General features: G+C 37.2%; 2 protein-coding genes across 2 annotated transcripts; both read left to right on the top strand.

The window, feature by feature from the left end:
- Positions 1–11,218: 11,218 nt before the first annotated feature.
- cd93 (CD93 molecule) lies at positions 11,219–14,374 on the top strand. The gene has a single exon (XM_084915353.1). It carries the CDS (start codon positions 11,249–11,251, stop codon positions 13,118–13,120), a length of 1,872 nt encoding a protein of 623 aa, XP_084771479.1. The 5' UTR covers positions 11,219–11,248; the 3' UTR covers positions 13,121–14,374.
- Positions 14,375–14,646: 272 nt separating this feature from the next.
- On the top strand, positions 14,647–16,435 carry LOC146365524 (endosialin-like). Its single transcript, XM_084915355.1, has one exon. The coding sequence runs from the start codon at positions 14,897–14,899 to the stop codon at positions 15,890–15,892; it is 996 nt and encodes a 331-aa protein (XP_084771481.1). The 5' UTR covers positions 14,647–14,896; the 3' UTR covers positions 15,893–16,435.
- Positions 16,436–17,811: the final 1,376 nt, after the last annotated feature.

The following is a 17,811-nucleotide window of genomic DNA, read 5'->3' as shown; positions in this document are numbered from 1 at the left end:
TCAACAAAGGACATTGTTACTGAAGTCTTGTGGTTTGATCAGATGCGACTTTGCAAACAGAACCTGCACAGACATCTGAATCCAATCAGCGTCATGCCCGCCTTCTTGGAGCCAGTCAGCCTCCACTCTGCATGGTTTAAATGTCAGTGCTCTTCCATCAATCTCCCCTTCAGACATTCCCTTGTGGAACCCACCTCTTTCCCATCTCCACCTCACCAGAGTCACTCAGAGCCACATCCTAGCTTCATCTTCACTACCAATGGCATCTATAACTCTGGGGTGTCCTGGAGTACTTTCTTTTGACCATGGATGTAATGATGCATTTGTTATGATAAACTTGAATCTTAATAAAAAAAACATTTTTGTTGTAAAATATTTCTCTATATCTATTAACTAGAAACACGTGAGACCCTAAAAAAACAAAAAACACCCAAAACAAATAAAATAAACGTAAAATAAAAAGTGTTCTGCATCACTGAAAATAAAAACTGGTTTTATGTGACTGTGATTATTTCCCCCAAGGCCTTTTAAACATGACTTTCCTTGGAACTGAAAGTTAAATGAATTATGATCACATGCTTGTTTTCACATGCACTGCTGAACAAACCGGTTATAGAATTTGATGTACATAAAGTCTTTAGGGAGAAACCCAACATACAAGGGACTCTCAAAAGGGCAGAAGAAGAAGTTGTTGTTATTGCCCTGTCTCTGTAAGATACATCCTCTCTAACAAAGCCAGCGCTCCCGAATGTCATCAGCTCAAACAATCTAGTTTCCTTTTAAGGAAACAGTCTTCTTGCAAAAAGCCCACTGATGAGTTGTGGTAATAATTCTAATACAGTTCTTAGACTAACCAGTTTTCTACCTTTTTCTTCTTTGTTTTCCAATAATAAAGCTTATTTGTTCCTCTCTCAGCCCGACTCCTACTAAGCACTCTTTACAGGCCACAGCTCTGTTCTCCAACACTCCCCACTGCACGCACTGGCTCGCGGTCTGCCTGTGATTTTTTTTTCATTTGTTAAGAAAAAAACCAAACAAACAAACAAACAAATGTGATGAATAAACCGCACGACCTGTAACTACAAGATAACCAGAAGAGTACATGGTTAGGTTACTTTCACACCATAAAAACCTGTTTAGAGGCAAACCTCTCCCATGCATCCTTTTTACCAGCGTTACACATCAGTGGTGAAATCAGCAAAGATGCACTTGAATGTCTCATCTGTTCTGGATGTTGAAGGATTCCCCTCACTGGCCACAATTTCCCCATTATAGATTACTTATATAAAGTATTTCTAGGTGTATAGGTGAAGTTAACACTTGCATTATTGTAAGCCAGTGTCAAGGTTAAGGCCTAAATTGCCATTAGAATATTGCAATTAGGACGATAACTGCAATTATAAACTAAAGCTTTTTATCAGAGTGTGAGCCTGTCAGTGAGCAAAAACTCCTTATCCAGGCTGGCCACGTGAGAAGGGTTACTTTGTTTCCTTAAGGAGGCCAGAGGTTATAAACTCAGCAGTCAGGATATGGGAATTTCTATAGAAAGGGGCATCTGTACTTTCACACCTTTGCTAATGAGTTAATCTGAAATTTGTGGTAAACACAGATTCTATGTCATTCTTTTGCATGTTTTACCCTGTTCAGTCTAACCGCCTCTACCTGCAAATTTAGGATAGGTAAGCTGGCAAAGCAAAGCACATTTCCAGTTTATTTATTCAGAAGTCATTCTTGCGTGATAGCGCATACAGTGATCCTGTCACGTTCAGATCCTTTCAAGTGATGGTGAAAAATGAAACTAAATGACTGGTGTCATGTTAAGACCTGCCTATGGCTGCACAAGATGAAGATGAAGAAACTAAACTAAGATAACTAAAGGATGCAGTCAAATGCTGGTGTCTCCAAGGCCAAATTATCAAACAAAATCAACCCATTCCCAAGAAAATAGTTTATTAATTAAAAAGAAGGTAATGGTGAATTTACCATCTAGTGAGAAGAGAAAGGAGTAGAATAGGCAGCAACAAAAAGGACAGGAGCCCTCATAAAAACCCATAATGAAAGTGTTATTTTTACTCATGTAATTGTTGATTATTAGCATCGAAGTAACTGAATGTGATGCACTGTTATGTTTACTGAGAGAAACACATGTTCGGTAACTGCACTAACAGATAACGAGGACTTTAATCAAAATATAATTAGCCGCCCAAAAGGGAAAAGAGAGAAAACTGTAATGGAAAACCAGATTACACAAGGTTTTTGTGATAGTAGCTAGCTGGCAGTGCCAAAATGATTTATCATTTGTGTCGCTACTCCGTTCTACGGCTATATCCCAAAAAGTTGATTCTATCCATCTGGATGTGGGACAAACGTATGAGGTGCCGTAAGGGACATTATTACTGAAACGCTCTCACACACACTACTGAAATTTTAGCTCTCACACACACTACTGAAACGCTCTCACACACACACTACTGAAATTTTAGCTCTCACACACACTACTGAAACGCTCTCACACACACTACTGAAATTTTAGCTCTCACACACACTACTGAAACGCTCTCACACACACTACTGAAATTTTAGCTCTCACACACACTACTGAAACGCTCTCACACACACTACTGAAATTTTAGCTCTCACACACACTACTGAAACGCTCTCACACACACTACTGAAATTTTAGCTCTCACACACACACTACTGAAATTTTAGCTCTCACACACACACTACTGAAATTTTAGCTTTCACACACACACTACTGAAATTTTAGCTCTCACACACACACTACTGAAATTTTAGCTCTCACACACACTACTGAAACGCTCTCACACACACTACTGAAACGCTCTCACACACACTACTGAAACGCTCTCACACACACTACTGAAATTTTAGCTCTCACACACACTACTGAAATGCTCTCACACACACTACTGAAATTTTAGCTCTCACACACACTACTGAAACGCTCTCACACACACAACTGAAATTTTAGCTCTCACACACACACTACTGAAATTTTAGCTCTCACACACACACTACTGAAATTTTAGCTCTCACACACACTACTGAAATTTTAGCTCTCACACACAATACTGAAATTTTAGCTCTCACACACACTACTGAAATTTTAGCTCTCACACACACACTACTGAAATTTTAGCTCTCACACACACTACTGAAATTTTAGCTCTCACACACACTACTGAAACGCTCTCACACACACTACTGAAACGCTCTCACACACACTACTGAAATTTTAGCTCTCACACACACACAACTGAAATGCTCTCACACACTCCACTGAAACCAGAGGCATTTCCGCTGAACAGGAAGTTGTTTCCTGACAAGGAAACTGATGGAAAAAGTGGTATATTTCAAAACACTACAAGGATGTCTACTCAGCAACCTGCTAGTATAGCAGTCCCCAACCTTTTTTGCGCCACGTAAATGATATAAAAATAAAAAAACGATAAATACCATGAAAACCATAAATTTCAAACTCAAGCCTCAACTCTTGCGACCCGGTACCAAACGACTCACAGACCGGTACTGGTCCAGGACCTGGGGGTTGGGGACGGCTGATCCTTGTTTAATAAAATAGTATACACGATTAGACTTTATTTTGAAATGTGATTTTGCGGTAAATAAAATCCCCATAAAGATATCAAACTTTCCAAAACAGACTTTGCATTTTTGGGAAAATGAGATTTACCCACAACCTCTCCCCATAATTCAACCTTATGGAATAATAGGGTAATAACACTTAATCAAAAATCAATTTTCGAGAGTGACTGGTTTGAACAAAAAGATTATATTCATAACAGATTTGTTGGATGATAATGGTGTCATTCTAAGTTACACAGACTTTTCAGAAAAATATTGTCTAAACTGTTCTCAAAGAGAATATAACAAATTTTGTGAACTGGTCCCACTGCCTCTGCTTCATTTGATTAAAATTTTTATGATATACAATAATTTCTCATCAGTGCTCCCAAATTTATTGCTAGGGCAATGTCAGCTGTTTGATAAAAATGCAATAAGAAATTTGTTAGTAGTTTCTTCAAAGACAAAATATTTCATAGTTACAACAGAATGGTTACATTGCATGGTTATAATTTAGTTATTTCATATACACTGGATAAAGCATACTAAAAATTTATGAAATAGCCTATTCTACCTAAAGTTAAAGAAACACACTTTAAACAAAATTAATCCTGTGGCAGAATTTCTAAAAAAAAAAAAGAGATTTGGCTTTGAGGTGGATCAGTGTTCTTTTTGTACTGATGAAAATGAAACCCTAGAACATCTTTTTTTTTCTATGCCCTATCACACAATGTATTTGGTGCAACTTAAAAAATTGGATTTCCCTAAATATTAATGATGTGCCACTATTTGAATTACATCATAATTTTTTTATATGGATCATCTAGCATTGGGTGTCTCAGACATTATTAACATCATCATACCTTTGAGTAAATATCATATCCATTGTGCTAAATGGAGGAACGCTAAGCCTTCTCTCCCTGGTTTTATTGATGATTTTAAGATATTTTTTTCTTTGCTAAAAAAGACAAAAAGCACATATGCCAAAAAAATAACCAGGATAATGCCCGTCTCCTGCTATTCTAAATTTTGACTTATGCTGAGGCTAATATATTGTTAAGTAATGCAGCTGTCTCACTAAGGTCCAGAATCGATTCGTTCCACGATTCAATTCAATTCGATTTGATTCTGGGAAATTTTGACAGTCAGAAATATTATAATTCAGATCAGTACATTTACATATTTTTGTATCTAAAAAAAGGAAGCTGACACACGCAAGACTTTATCAAAGGTATAAGCGTCACAGCAGATGCTTTTGTGTAAAAGTAGCTGAAGATAAAACACAGAAAAACATGAAGGTGATTTTTCCTGGCCTGGGATTTTATAAAAATATTCTGCAGTACATCAAAAACGAAACAAAACCATTAATCAACATATGAACGTTACCTCTGAATTTCCAGCGGTTTTATTAGAGACACGGCTAAGCGTTTTGCATTTTGCACAATTTTAAAAAGTTTACATTTGTTCAGTATTGAACGGTAGAAATTAGGTTTTCTTTTCGGAAGTATGTAAAATGAAAAAAAAAAACAAAAAAAACATCAGCCGACAGCGCTGTAAACAACGGTAGACTTGTGCGTAACAAGCAAGCGAATAATGCAGAAAACAGATTTTTAGACGGGAAACTGTTCTTGAAGTACAGAGAAAGAGAGAGAGAGAGAGCTGTGCATGACATGTGATTTTATTGTGGTGGAAGCAAAACAGTAAACGTCAGAGGGAATTCATGACGATGTTTATGTGAAGCTCAGTTTGGATCTTCTTTTGCTGCTGGTTCGGTCAATATTGTTTGGAGAGAGATAAAACTAACAGCTTTAGAATCGGCGCAAAAACGGCGTGAAAACAAAGCCGGACCCTCGACAGATCAGAATAAGCGAGCTGTCGGCTTTCAGCCCCGACCGTTTCCGTGCCGTCGGGTGAGAAAGGCGACATTTCACTGATTCTGATCCGCGGGTCCGCGCTGTGTGTTTACGTCTTTGTGCAGAATCCGTGTACCTGCTCTCATTTACTGTCTTAGCTGTTTGGTGGTTGTTGAAATTTTGTGAGGTTTCACCTGAGATTCTGGCATTTCAGGCAAAATAAATTTATATTATAAAAATCGATTCAGGATTTTAATGAATCGATTTCACGTTATCCAAGCTAGAATCGATTTTAATCGATTATAAAAACCCACCCCTAACTAGCAGGTTGCTGAGTAGACATCTGTGTAGTGGTTTGTTTGAAATCTACCACTTTTTCCTTCAGTTTCCTTGTCAAGAATTAACTTCCTGTTCAACTGAAACGCCTTCCTGTTCAACTGAAACGCCTTCCTGTTTAACTGAAATGCCTTGGTTTTTCAGTAGTGTGTGTGAGAGCTAAAATTTCAGTAGTGTGTGAGAGCGTTTCAGTAGTGTGTGTGAGAGCGTTTCAGTTGTGTGTGTGAGAGCTAAAATTTCAGTAGTGTGTGTGAGAGCTAAAATTTCAGTAGTGTGTGTGAGAGCGTTTCAGTAATAATGTCCCTTACGGCACCTCATACAAACGTTTCATCCCTCATGACTTCTTCTGAAGTATCAAGACATCTGTGGGTGGAGCTAATTTTATAATAGTTTGTTATTGTAATAGGTTTGCGTAATGCCATGAGTTTGAGTTATGAATTTTGTTTTGTTCACACTAAACAACAAGCAAGCGAGATTAATAGAGATACTGCAACATGGCCAAACTTGTCTCCAAATTCGTAGTCATTTCGTTAAATTATGTTTTTGTTTATGTTTAATACGCAGCGGACCATGAAGACCACTCTACCCACATTTTAAAACTGAGAGCTTCTAAAACATGAAGTCAAAAGATATCTAAAAATGTCAGTTCAAAAATCTGTGCATGCTTTCAAGAGTCCTGTATGAGAACTCTAATGCCAGTCAAGGAAAAACTTATTTTTTAAGCTACAACATCAGTTTGACGTTAGAAAAGTAAACACCAAAGACTATGGGCTTTGAAACGTCTCGAACCCGAAAAACCGAAGCAGAATATTTCATTCAAACACACAATAGGTGTTCACAAACGTGAAAAAAATATTAAAATCTTCTGAGAATTATTTTCTTTTACTCATGCCTAACGTTGCGTTGGTCTTATATTCATCAGTCATCAGGCGATGGTCTGATTTTATAAGCTATTTCCAGTCAAACTGGTACCACTTCTCTTTAAAGTGTTCCCAGAAGCGATCACTAATCTCTTTACTGTTATTTGGACATGCCAAAAACAACAACAACAGCAAAAGGTTTTGTAGGCTGTTGACTTCGGAGGTCATTCTGTTGTTTTGTTGAGTCTCTCTCAGTTAACAGGTGTCACTGATGGCATCTTCACTGTAAATGAACAATATCTAATTAGACTCTAGCTAGAGACCTGGACATTTCTGATAGAAGCCAATAGAGGGCAGTAAAGGAAATGATGGTGACCACACAAGAGAAGGTAAAGACCTAAAATCATACATTAAACAACTCCTTGTTTATCAGAAACGATGTGATAATACACAAAAAGTCTTTGGTGGAGGAAAAATAATTTTACTCACATATTTTAACGTCACAATCAGCGATCTGATTGCTGACAATATTAACATGTACTCTATTCTCTTTGACTTCACTGAAGTGGTGCAGTGCTGCTATGCCCCAGTGTGATGGCTAACCCATATTGTGCAGAACTAGAAGGTCATTAATGCTTTAATCTCTTACAGACTATAAGGAGACTATGACGACTGCAATGCACATTATTCTGACATCAGCAGAGAAAGCATATGAAAACTGTGCTTCCTTCAACATCAGAATCTTAAATGTTGTGAATCGTGCCTACAGTTTGCCAACTCCTCTGTGATGAAACTTCCTTATGGCTGCTAATTTTTGACTGAACATCAAAAGGTGACGTGGTCTTTGCAGAGCCCTCAGCAGGTTAAGTCAATGATAAACAAAAGGTTTACATAAGTTATGTTTTCTATTATGTTTTCAAAATGTAATTGAACTTGAATTTCAGGTAAAAGTTGTTTGTTTTTTTGTTTTGTTTTGGTTTTTTTTAATTTCTCCCTGTAATTACAATACAGTAATTGTATAAGTGAGCATGGAGGCCGGTGGAGGGAATGATGTTCCAGTGGTAATTTCCTGCCTTTAAACAAACACACTGCCTAATATTCTAGATAACATAACATGGCAATAAAGGATATGAAATTAAAGGTATAACCTAACCAGCTCTTCCTTATTTGTAGCCGTCTCAGAATAAAGTTGGCACATGAATTACAGCTGTTCTGTTAACCTTAAATTAAATGTTCAATCACAAAGAGTTGAAAACATACTCACCTGTTTTGCTCGTGTCTCCTTTAGCGCTCCCAGTTCTGAAGAACTTCATGCGTTTGCTGTGTTTCTTTAGCAACCACAGCTGTCATCACATTTTCCCTAGAATAAGTGTAACTTACTTGCACAGATTCCTGAGCAGAGGTTCCAGCAGGTTATCAGCTCATAAAGCTGTCCTGCCCTGACAGGTGCAATGAACCTCTGACTGAAGGAGCTGTCAGTCAGCGTGAACATGCCTAAAATGCAAATCTGGAGATTGCATTTTTGAATGAAAAAAAAAAAAGAAGCTCACTGAATATTTGTGTTATTTGCAATATATGCAAGTTGGGGCAAGTTTCTACCATCTTTTATCACCTGGTACAGTTTATCCATCATAGGCTTTGATTGCTTTGATCGAGGATGGAAGTCTAGCCAATACCACAGATGACATGGAGAGTCATATTCTGGTTCTCAAATACTTTCTTACTTACCGTTAAGTCTTTGCTTAGCAGGAGATAATGGAGGATAATAGGACAAATGTGCTGTCAACCCAAGAAATAGTGTCACTATAGGTCATGGTTCCTGTAAAAGTAAATAACCCGAGTTACCAACCTCCCTTCACAAACAAAACTGTGCCATGCTGTCAGCACCTGCTGGGGTGATTTTATCCAAGTCATGATGAAGCCTGTTGTTTCCTCAGACTTTAAATAGCAGACTCCACGTATGGACTTATATTTTACTCAGTGTTCTCTGTTTAGCTGCTCTAACTGCTGACATGGCCACCAAGTTTTCCACCACTGGATATCTGAAGGTTTGTTAGCAACTGCTCTGTTATTAATCATATCCTTCACTCTGAACGCCTTCCGTGACATTAATATTGAGAACACTTAACACTTCAGAAATGTTTTCATACCGATGTGTGCGTCAGCCTCTCCAGAGAACTCTTTTGACTTCACTGAATTGATTTTGCCCTGACCTTATGTACATTGTGCCAGACTAAATGTTCTTGCACAATGTATCTTGGACTCCAGACAAGTTTGTTAGCAAAGTAAACAGGATACATCTGGCCCACAGTTTCTCGTCCCACAGGAATGCATGTTTTTACCTTTTCTTGATGAGCTGTTAAGTGTCTGAGACAGTGTAAATATCTTCGACTGAGAGAAAGCTGCCAGGATGTAGTGGAAAACTTAAAGCATTATCATTTAACGACACTACTTTCTGCTACTAATTAATAGCTGAAAATATAATCCTACTATTACCGGCTGGCCGGAAAACGTGTCAAAAAAATATGGGCAAAACAGAAGCTAGACTCCCTTTATCATGTAGTTGCGCTCGACTACATGTCCACTCTTGTCTGTCAATTTCTCTTTCTCTCTCTTTATAACAATATTTAGAATGAATACAGGCTTTGACTTGTCATATCCTTTAGACTTGCTCTCACCTGGATTTAGATCTGTACTGTAAACCAACAATGAAGCGCAGAACAAGAATAGAACGTAGATAGAAAGTAAAATAATAAACTTTACATCAGCTTCTTTGCCGGCAACTTGCGATATGCCTGCAGACTAATGGCTCCGAAAGTTAAAATTGGCCAATAATCTAGTAATTTAAGATACGCAAGCTAATGTTTCTGATGCTATTTAGAGAACAAATTCAAATAATGCAGGGGCGATGTTGTGACTTATCAGAACAGTTTCCACTTTTACAGTATTTCATATAAATGTTTTAAATCTGCATCACTAATTTATATCATGAAATGACCTCTGCATCTTCTTTCTGCCACAGCAACCAAAGTCTCATTTAATCTATTAATGACAAACCAGCCTCTGTGTGAGCGCTCTGGGCAGCTTTCATTTTCCAGTAGAGGAGTTGGCAAAATATGATTATAAAACAATGTCAGAAAATAATATTAAAACGCATTATCATTACCCTGATAAAGGGTCTAAACACACCCATGACCTAAAAAGAAGATGAAACCATAAAAACCCATGTACGTTTACAGTGTTTTAATTATGGCTGTGAAAATACCAAAATAAAATTGTATTAAGTGGACCACATATTAACACAGACACACCCTCAGGTCAACAATCCCAAATTATATTTTTCATATAGCTTCTCCGAATATTGAACAAATTTTTTCACGTTTTTATTTAAAATTGGAAAATATTTTATCCAAACAAATGGATATTTTATTTTTTAATTTCCAAATTTTTTAATTTCCAAAAATAATTTTTTTAATTTTTTAATTTCCAAATTTGAAAATAAACTAAGAGTACTTGCAAGAATATAACCAGAAACCTAAATTAAATATAAACAGCTGAATTACAAAAGCTCATGACTGGGTTGAATTCAAAGAAATCAGCTTCAGAAAATATTGCAAATAATAGCTTAAATATAGATGTTAAGGCAGTTTTCTATAAAGTGTGAGAATTACTAAGTCACATCACATCAGAAAAGATTTACGTTTGTTTTCTGATCGTTGTCATGTAACTAAAGCCACCAGTTTCGTAGATTCACCCAGTTTGGTTAAATGTAGTTATCTGAATTTCCTACACCAAAGTAGACAGGCGGTGATTAACCTGATAGTAATAATATTTTAAATAGACTTGGAAGAATTTATCAGCAGGGCTTTGTTTGAAGTAGACACTATTTAAGTGCCAGTGTGCACTCAGAGGGTGGAGATTGGTGTCTGTTTCCTGTGATTGAAGTCGAGGCACTTCCTGTATTTAAACAAATACAGGAAACGTCTGTATTCATATGAAGGCCCGCAAAGGTCTTCTGTACTTGCCCTCCAAAAAGTTATTGGGTTTAAATATGAAAAAGCAGTAATCAAGAGTTATGTAAATTGTAAATTTTGGGAGGTTTTAAACAATCCATTACAGTATGAATATTAAAACTCATATTTTGGTTATTATACACAAAAAATTAAATAGCAACATAAGAGCTGGGGGTAGGCAGCAAATCAAATCAATAGTGATACTTCTATACCTGCATAACAGGAGGAAGATTACACATTAATAAAATACTGATGGTTTACGATAACTGCAATATTAACATCTTTATAGTAAATAATGAGGTGAAGGTCAGCCGTGGCGACAGAGTGGCAAAGTTCACGGGTTCACTTCCTGTGGCGGCTATTTGTAATGGCACAGTCCCCTCCATGAATCTGACCGCTCCATGTTCATGTATTGAAAGGCACCACAATTCAGGGAGTCTGCTTAAAAAACTTGAACTCTGCTGGGGCCGGAGACATCTGGATAACCAGTCAAAACACTCCAGAGCCTTTCATTGTTTTCTTCCTCGAAACGGAACCAGTCAGCATGGGAGTAAGAAAGAGCTACTAACTGCTGCTAAACATGATTTCCGTCTTTAGTTTTGCAAACAGGATACTGGAGCCTGAATGTTGCTTTGAGAAACACTTGTTCTTTGGCTACGAATGGGCAACCACTTATTGGTCTCTTTTTACCCTAAAACTCCCAGAAACCCTTTGGAGAGCAAACATTTTGCTGATCTTCGTGGCAATTATGTTGTGGCTTCTTGTCCTGCAGCTCATTAACAGCTTCGAAGGTTTATCAGGGTTTGAACATGAAACGCTGTGCACCTCTAATGCCTGCTTCACTGCACACATGAAGAAGGAGAGGTTTGACAAGGCCAAAGAAGACTGCGACAAAAGAGGAGGATATTTGATGACGATAAGAGACCGAAAAGAAGAGGATGTGCTGCGCTCACTTCTCTCATTAATAAAAAGTCAACGACATGGGACGCTGCTTGAATTTTGGATTGGATTAAAACTCAAAGAAACCGACTGTGTATTTGCTGACCAGCCACTCCGAGGATTTAAATGGGTATCTGGAAATGAGGAATCCCACTACTCCAACTGGAAAGAAGAGCCTGCCTCCACATGCTTAGCAGAGAGATGTGTAAATATTGATTATAACTTTTCAAGTGAGAATCACCTGAAATGGACTGCTGTCCCTTGCAAAAAACGTAAAGCTTTTTATGCATGCAAGTTTTATTTTAAGGGGATGTGTGAACCTTTGGCTCTACTGGGGCCTGGGGAAATCACTTACACAGTACCTTTCTCACAAGACCCACTTAAAAGTCAACTGAAGTCATTTCCTCATGGAACTTTTGCTATAATTCGGTGTAGCGATCAGGAGGATCGCATGTCTTTGTGCAACGCTGTTAACCATACCTACCGGTGGACTAACCTGGGCCCCTTTTGCGAAACAGGAAAGCGAAGCTGTGATATCAGCAATGGTGGGTGTGAACATTCGTGCCGTCAGGATGCAGATGAAATTCGATGCTATTGCAGAGAAGGTTATGAATTGGAAAAAGATGGACTCCGCTGCAGGATCAAAGACTTGTGCAGTCCTGACACCTGTGAGCATCAGTGTGTAATGAGCGAGTCGGGATATTTCTGCAAATGTCCAGTTGGCTTCGAACTGCACGAAAACCAACGCAACTGCTCTGACATTGATGAGTGCCAATCACAGGCTTGTAAGAATGACCTGTGCATAAACACACATGGCAGTTATAAGTGTGCCTGCAAAGTCGGCTACAAAATGATGGATGGCAAATGCAGGGATGTCGATGAGTGTGCACAAAGGAAATGTGAGCACATCTGCTTGAATACCATTGGATCGTTCTCTTGTTTTTGCAAGGAAGGCTTTGCTTTCTCTGAAGATGGCCATTCATGTGAAGACATTAATGAATGTGTGACTGAAAGCTGTTCAGGGGCTAAGTTTAAATGTGTAAATACTGTAGGAAGCTTCATATGCACCCACCTGGAGAATGATGGAACCACTTATGCTCCAAATGTGACCTTTGCACCATTAACCTCATCAGATTACCCATCTTATGAGAAAACACAAGAAAACTTTACAGAGTCTTTAACCAGAACTACAACTGAGCACCCATATCCTCAAACCAATTCACCCATTCCAGACCCGGAGAAAGTTACAAACAAGGATCCACTGAGCAACACAACCGTGGCCACGAGTTTCGCCAAGACAATCAATTCCAGGGTGATAATCTGCGTCCTCGGTTCAGTCATTCCTCTTGTTGTGTTGATTGCAATTACTTTGTTTTTTGCAATTTTTCGATGCAGTCGCTCTAAAAAAGAAGTGAAGAAGAACACCACTGCAGATGGCTACTGCTGGGTGTCCTCTGGCTTGGATCCACGTTTAGAGAAACTATACGAGTCCATCTTGACTGATGACCCATGACCATTTAGTGACAGAAAAGACTGACTAGAGTTATGTTTATTTATGCAATTCTTGCAATCTCCTGTGATTACACTACATATCAAAAGGCAAATCAGAAAACTTCATTGTCCATCAAATAGTATTTGAATAAGAGTAGAGTCATAATGGGGGAAAAATAAAAAGTAAATGGGTGTTAAGTGGAAGTGCATAATATGCTGTAAAGGTTATGAAAGATGTGTAACGACTGTTTTTATTGCACGGTTAATAGTCTGAGGCAATGTAAATATCTTTACCTATGAGAAAGTTACCAGTATTTGCTGTAAAAAATGTCATTTAATGTTAAGATCAGACACTTTTCTTCATTTGTTTGTGACAATATTTTATGCTATTGTATATAATCCTGCTATTACCTCCTGTCCTGAGAATATGCTTGTGTAATATGAAAACAAAAGAGGATCTTTAGCTTTAATATCACAGAAAATGATCATTAGACCATTTACTGATCACTCTACAACCTGTGCCCCAAATAAAACAACAAAAAAGAAAAAAATACACAAGTATCGAAGTAAAAGTACTAAAGAGATATTATTTGTATAATATGATCATTATTACTGGTGCATTAAAATGTTGGTGGTACTTTGCTGTTTGAGCTGGCTGAAGTATAACATAATCTAAAAGTAAAAAGTGGACTAACACGTATATTCTCCAGAGAGTATACCTCACAAACATTCTTAAGAGCTTAAAGGTACTTTTTGAAAAAAAATTGTTTTAAAGAGCTTCAAAGGTCAAAGCTTTTGTACTGTGTTGCAGCGATATGAAGTTGAAATAGGCTCTGGCTGTAAACTCTCATTTGGACCACGTGATAATACAGCGAGTTATTTTGACCTGCCCAGAGTTCAGCACAACACATTTCAGCCTTTTTAAAGATATTAAACTCCATCCTGCTAAAACAGAGCAGATTCAGACTATGATAAAAAAAAACCCAAAAAGGTGCCTTTCAAAATGTTTAAAAATGCTGGTAATTTTCTTGTTTTTGTTGAACAAGAAGTACCTTTAAGTAAACCTGTTTAGTCTCTGACAATGACATGTTGTACTTGTACACACCAACAAATAAGTCTTTTTGATTGAAGTTCCACATCTACACGCCATCATGTAAAGATGAAACTGGTGTCAATTTATATACTGCAAGTATAAAATCTAAAATGAATTGTTTGCTTGTTTTTCTTTGTTTTTTAATAAATAAAAAAAATATATGGACTGTGCTATTTGTTGTTCTTATTTACATATATAGATAGCACTACCATTCATAAAGCCCATTCTATTACCAGAATCATTGTTTATGTTTCTGTAAAGGTTAATGTGTTAGATTTTTTTTTTTTTTATTTATTGTTATTACCCATGAATTTATTTTAAACACATTACTGTTTTTGATGAGGTTGCCAAATTAAACCTTATATTCCAGAAAAAAAATAATAAATTAGCAGTCGATTGTTCTGCTTGATTAATTCCTGACTTCTCAGAGAGGTCCAGTGCGCCGGCTCAAATTTTGGTATAAAATCGTGAATCTTGATTTTAGGCAACTACTTGAATTAGTTTGGCAGTTTATATAAGAGCCCTTTGCATATTTAGTATATCTAAACATTGTTCTTCATTTTGTTGCTGCTGGTCCTACTTCAACTAATTTTTTTTCTTTATCTCATTTCCTTCCTGAGATACCCTGTTTCCGCAATGGCACAAAGACTGGAAATTCCCCATCATTTAAGACAGGCAACCTTATGTACTCCACTATGAGACAGCATGGCCTGCTTACAGACAAGAGTGCCTGTGCTTAGGATGAGTATGACTATTCTGATGGTTTCACTGACTCTTGGAAAAGGATTGGATATAAAGCAGCCTGGCCACTGCAGAGCCGTTTGCAGTAATTATGGCAAACCTGACTGCATAACTCTAAACCAGGGTGAAGTGGATTTTAAAACAGCTGAAAAAGCCTGCCATGACAGGAAAGGAGAACTTCTGCAGTTGTGCTCTAAGAGTGATAAGAGGTTGTTTGACATTCTGAGCCAGGAATTGTTTGGGAACTACTGGATCGGGCTGCATTTACCAGCTGGTGCCTGCAGCAACCTCTCAGCTCCACTGAGAGGCTATAAGTGGATATCTGGCAGACCGGGCATCACCTTTCTTCCATCCTGGAATAACCACATTCAACTCTGCTCTCCACATTGCGTATCACTTTCAAGTGATGAAAAATGGACAGAGAGACCGTGCTCAGATAAAGCTGATGGGTTTCTGTGCAAAGTTGAGCTCCAAGATGCATGCCGTGGACAAGAAGTATTGCACCCAACCCTTTTTCAAAGCTATAAAGGCTGTTCATCTGGACCATGTGAGCAGAACTGTGAGGATTTTAAGGGGGGTTACACATGCTCTTGTTTCGAACAATATATACCAGACAACAAAGACCCCAGGCAGTGCAAACCACACTGTGCACAAAAGAGATGCCCTAGTATACAAGAGGCTGGCTATGACATATGTCCTGAAGGCTTTCTAAAGGTTGATGGTAACTTTTGTGAGGACCCTAATGAAGGTCCAGTCACAACTCCTCCCGTTGTAGCATTTGTCAAACCACCCATCAGCAACAATACACTGAAGGAGTCTTCTGTTCCTGGGGTGCGCTTTCTGTGGATTTGGATTGTGGTCATTGTTGTTGTCATTGCATCTATTTTTGTGATTAGGTTTTATGTAGTTAAGCTTTACAGGCAAAGAGAAAATTCTAATCGCAACAACGTTGTGACTTAATTATTGCCCCAAAATGACAGGGTCCTCTGGCTCTTTGTTCTTTATCGCAGACTTGGGTATTCTGTGTCGTCTTCTAGTTATTTAATGGTACACTCATGAACCTAAAGGTGTGGTCCACATCACTGGGAACAGAAAACTCTAAATGTTTAAGTGGCTTAACAAGTCAAAGTAGCTCTAACCTACACCTCCAATTACTGACTGGCCTCCAACTATTAGCTCCAGTCATATTTTCTGAGCCTATGGTCATTAATCATGGTTTATTTGTGTGTTTTTGTCAAAAAGGAGGGTAGATTAGATGAACAACTGGCCAGATGTATAGATGAATGTAAAGAATTCCAAATGTTTTACATCTCATTTTTCCTTTTGGAAAACAAGAAAAGTGAGAACTACATTTTTATACATGAAACATTTTAACATCTATCATTTTAGGAGGTTTACACCTTTATTTTATTACATAATTTCAGAGCTTATATGAACGAAACCCAATGTGCTGTTGTTATTACTACTACTACCACAACATCATCTTCATTTTAGGAATATACAACAAACCAATATATATATATATATATATATATATATATATATATATATAAATATATAATAAAATAAACAGAATCTAAATTACATGAAATGACAACCGTTAAGTCTGAAATGGAGTAGGAAGAAGGATGTACATACTTATTAATCCCTACCTTACGCTCACTCTATTGAATCACCATATTCAGTGTTACCCCAACTTCCCCCCCCCCCCCATCACTTACCCCACACAATAAGGAATGAGGGACAAGTATAAAGATAGCTACAGTGATAGCTATAATTCAGATACAATTTAGCATAGTTATATATACTATCAGTCATCAACTTTATCAGTTTTGTATTCTTCCAAAAGCAGTTTTTGAAACATCTTTATGAACTCATTAATGCTTGAACATATAATATAGAAGTATATAAAATGGTAAAGAGTATTCAAAAAGTAATCAAACTATTTTTACACTCTTAACATACTTATGTGTACTTCACGTACAGCATATGTATAAATATGTTAACGCTGACCTTTTTCTATAATCATTCATATTTGTACATTTAACTGGTTGCAAATGAGTTTTAAAGATATGACATGTGTATACTTTTATTTCAGGTCTTTTTTGAGGTAATTTTATGGTCAATTATGTTTCATGTTCAAGCGTGAATTCTTTCAGATTTGCTCTTATAGCACCATCTACTGTCCTCAAGAACAAAGTGCTGAGAAAGTATGGGAAGGCCGTCAGAACTGAGTCAAATTGTAATTTGGGAAATTACAGTTTGTTCCAACAGAAACCGAATTACTTAAGCTGTATCTTCTAATAATATAGCATTAGTAACAACTGTTTTAAAATATAAAATATCTCTAATATTAATTATTATTTAGTTTTTATGGCCTTAATACGCTGTACACCTACTTTTTTTACATTTATTTTTCTTAAGCAACATGTAATGAAATATGCTGTATAAATAAAGATACATGGACATTGTTGCAGGTATATTGATAAATAAATTATCGGACTTGTGTTTTTCTTTCAATTTTATTTAGCAAAAAATTATTTGTCCTTTTTATTCATCTGTTTGCGCTCACTGGCCACTTTAAGTACACTTGTTGAGCTACTCGTTACTAATAATGTCTGATCAGTCAATCAGAATTCAGCAACTCATTGCACCTAGGCATGTAGACATGGTCAAGACAACCTGCTGAAATTCAAACTGAGCATCAGTAAAAAAAAAAAAAAAGGAAGGTTGTTTACATGGCTCTGAATGTGACACAGTTGTTGGTGCCAGATGAGCTGGTGTGAGTATTTCAGAAACTGCTGATCTGCTGGGATTTTAGAACACAACCATATCCAGAGTTTACAGATGATATATATGTGAAAAAATGAAACTATCCA

This window comes from Perissodus microlepis, chromosome 19 (assembly GCF_051167445.1).
Source record: "Perissodus microlepis isolate ML-2025 ecotype Zambia chromosome 19, ASM5116744v1, whole genome shotgun sequence".
Classification (NCBI taxonomy): domain Eukaryota; kingdom Metazoa; phylum Chordata; class Actinopteri; order Cichliformes; family Cichlidae; genus Perissodus; species Perissodus microlepis.
The sequence above is the reverse complement of the archived record's forward strand: the minus strand, read 5'-3'. Positions and strand labels throughout refer to the sequence as shown.

Coding starts and splice junctions, on each gene's coding strand:
- cd93 (XM_084915353.1), top strand. CDS start 11,249: ATGATTTCCGTCTTTAGTTTTGCAAACAGGATACTGGAGCCTGAATGT.
- LOC146365524 (XM_084915355.1), top strand. CDS start 14,897: ATGGCCTGCTTACAGACAAGAGTGCCTGTGCTTAGGATGAGTATGACT.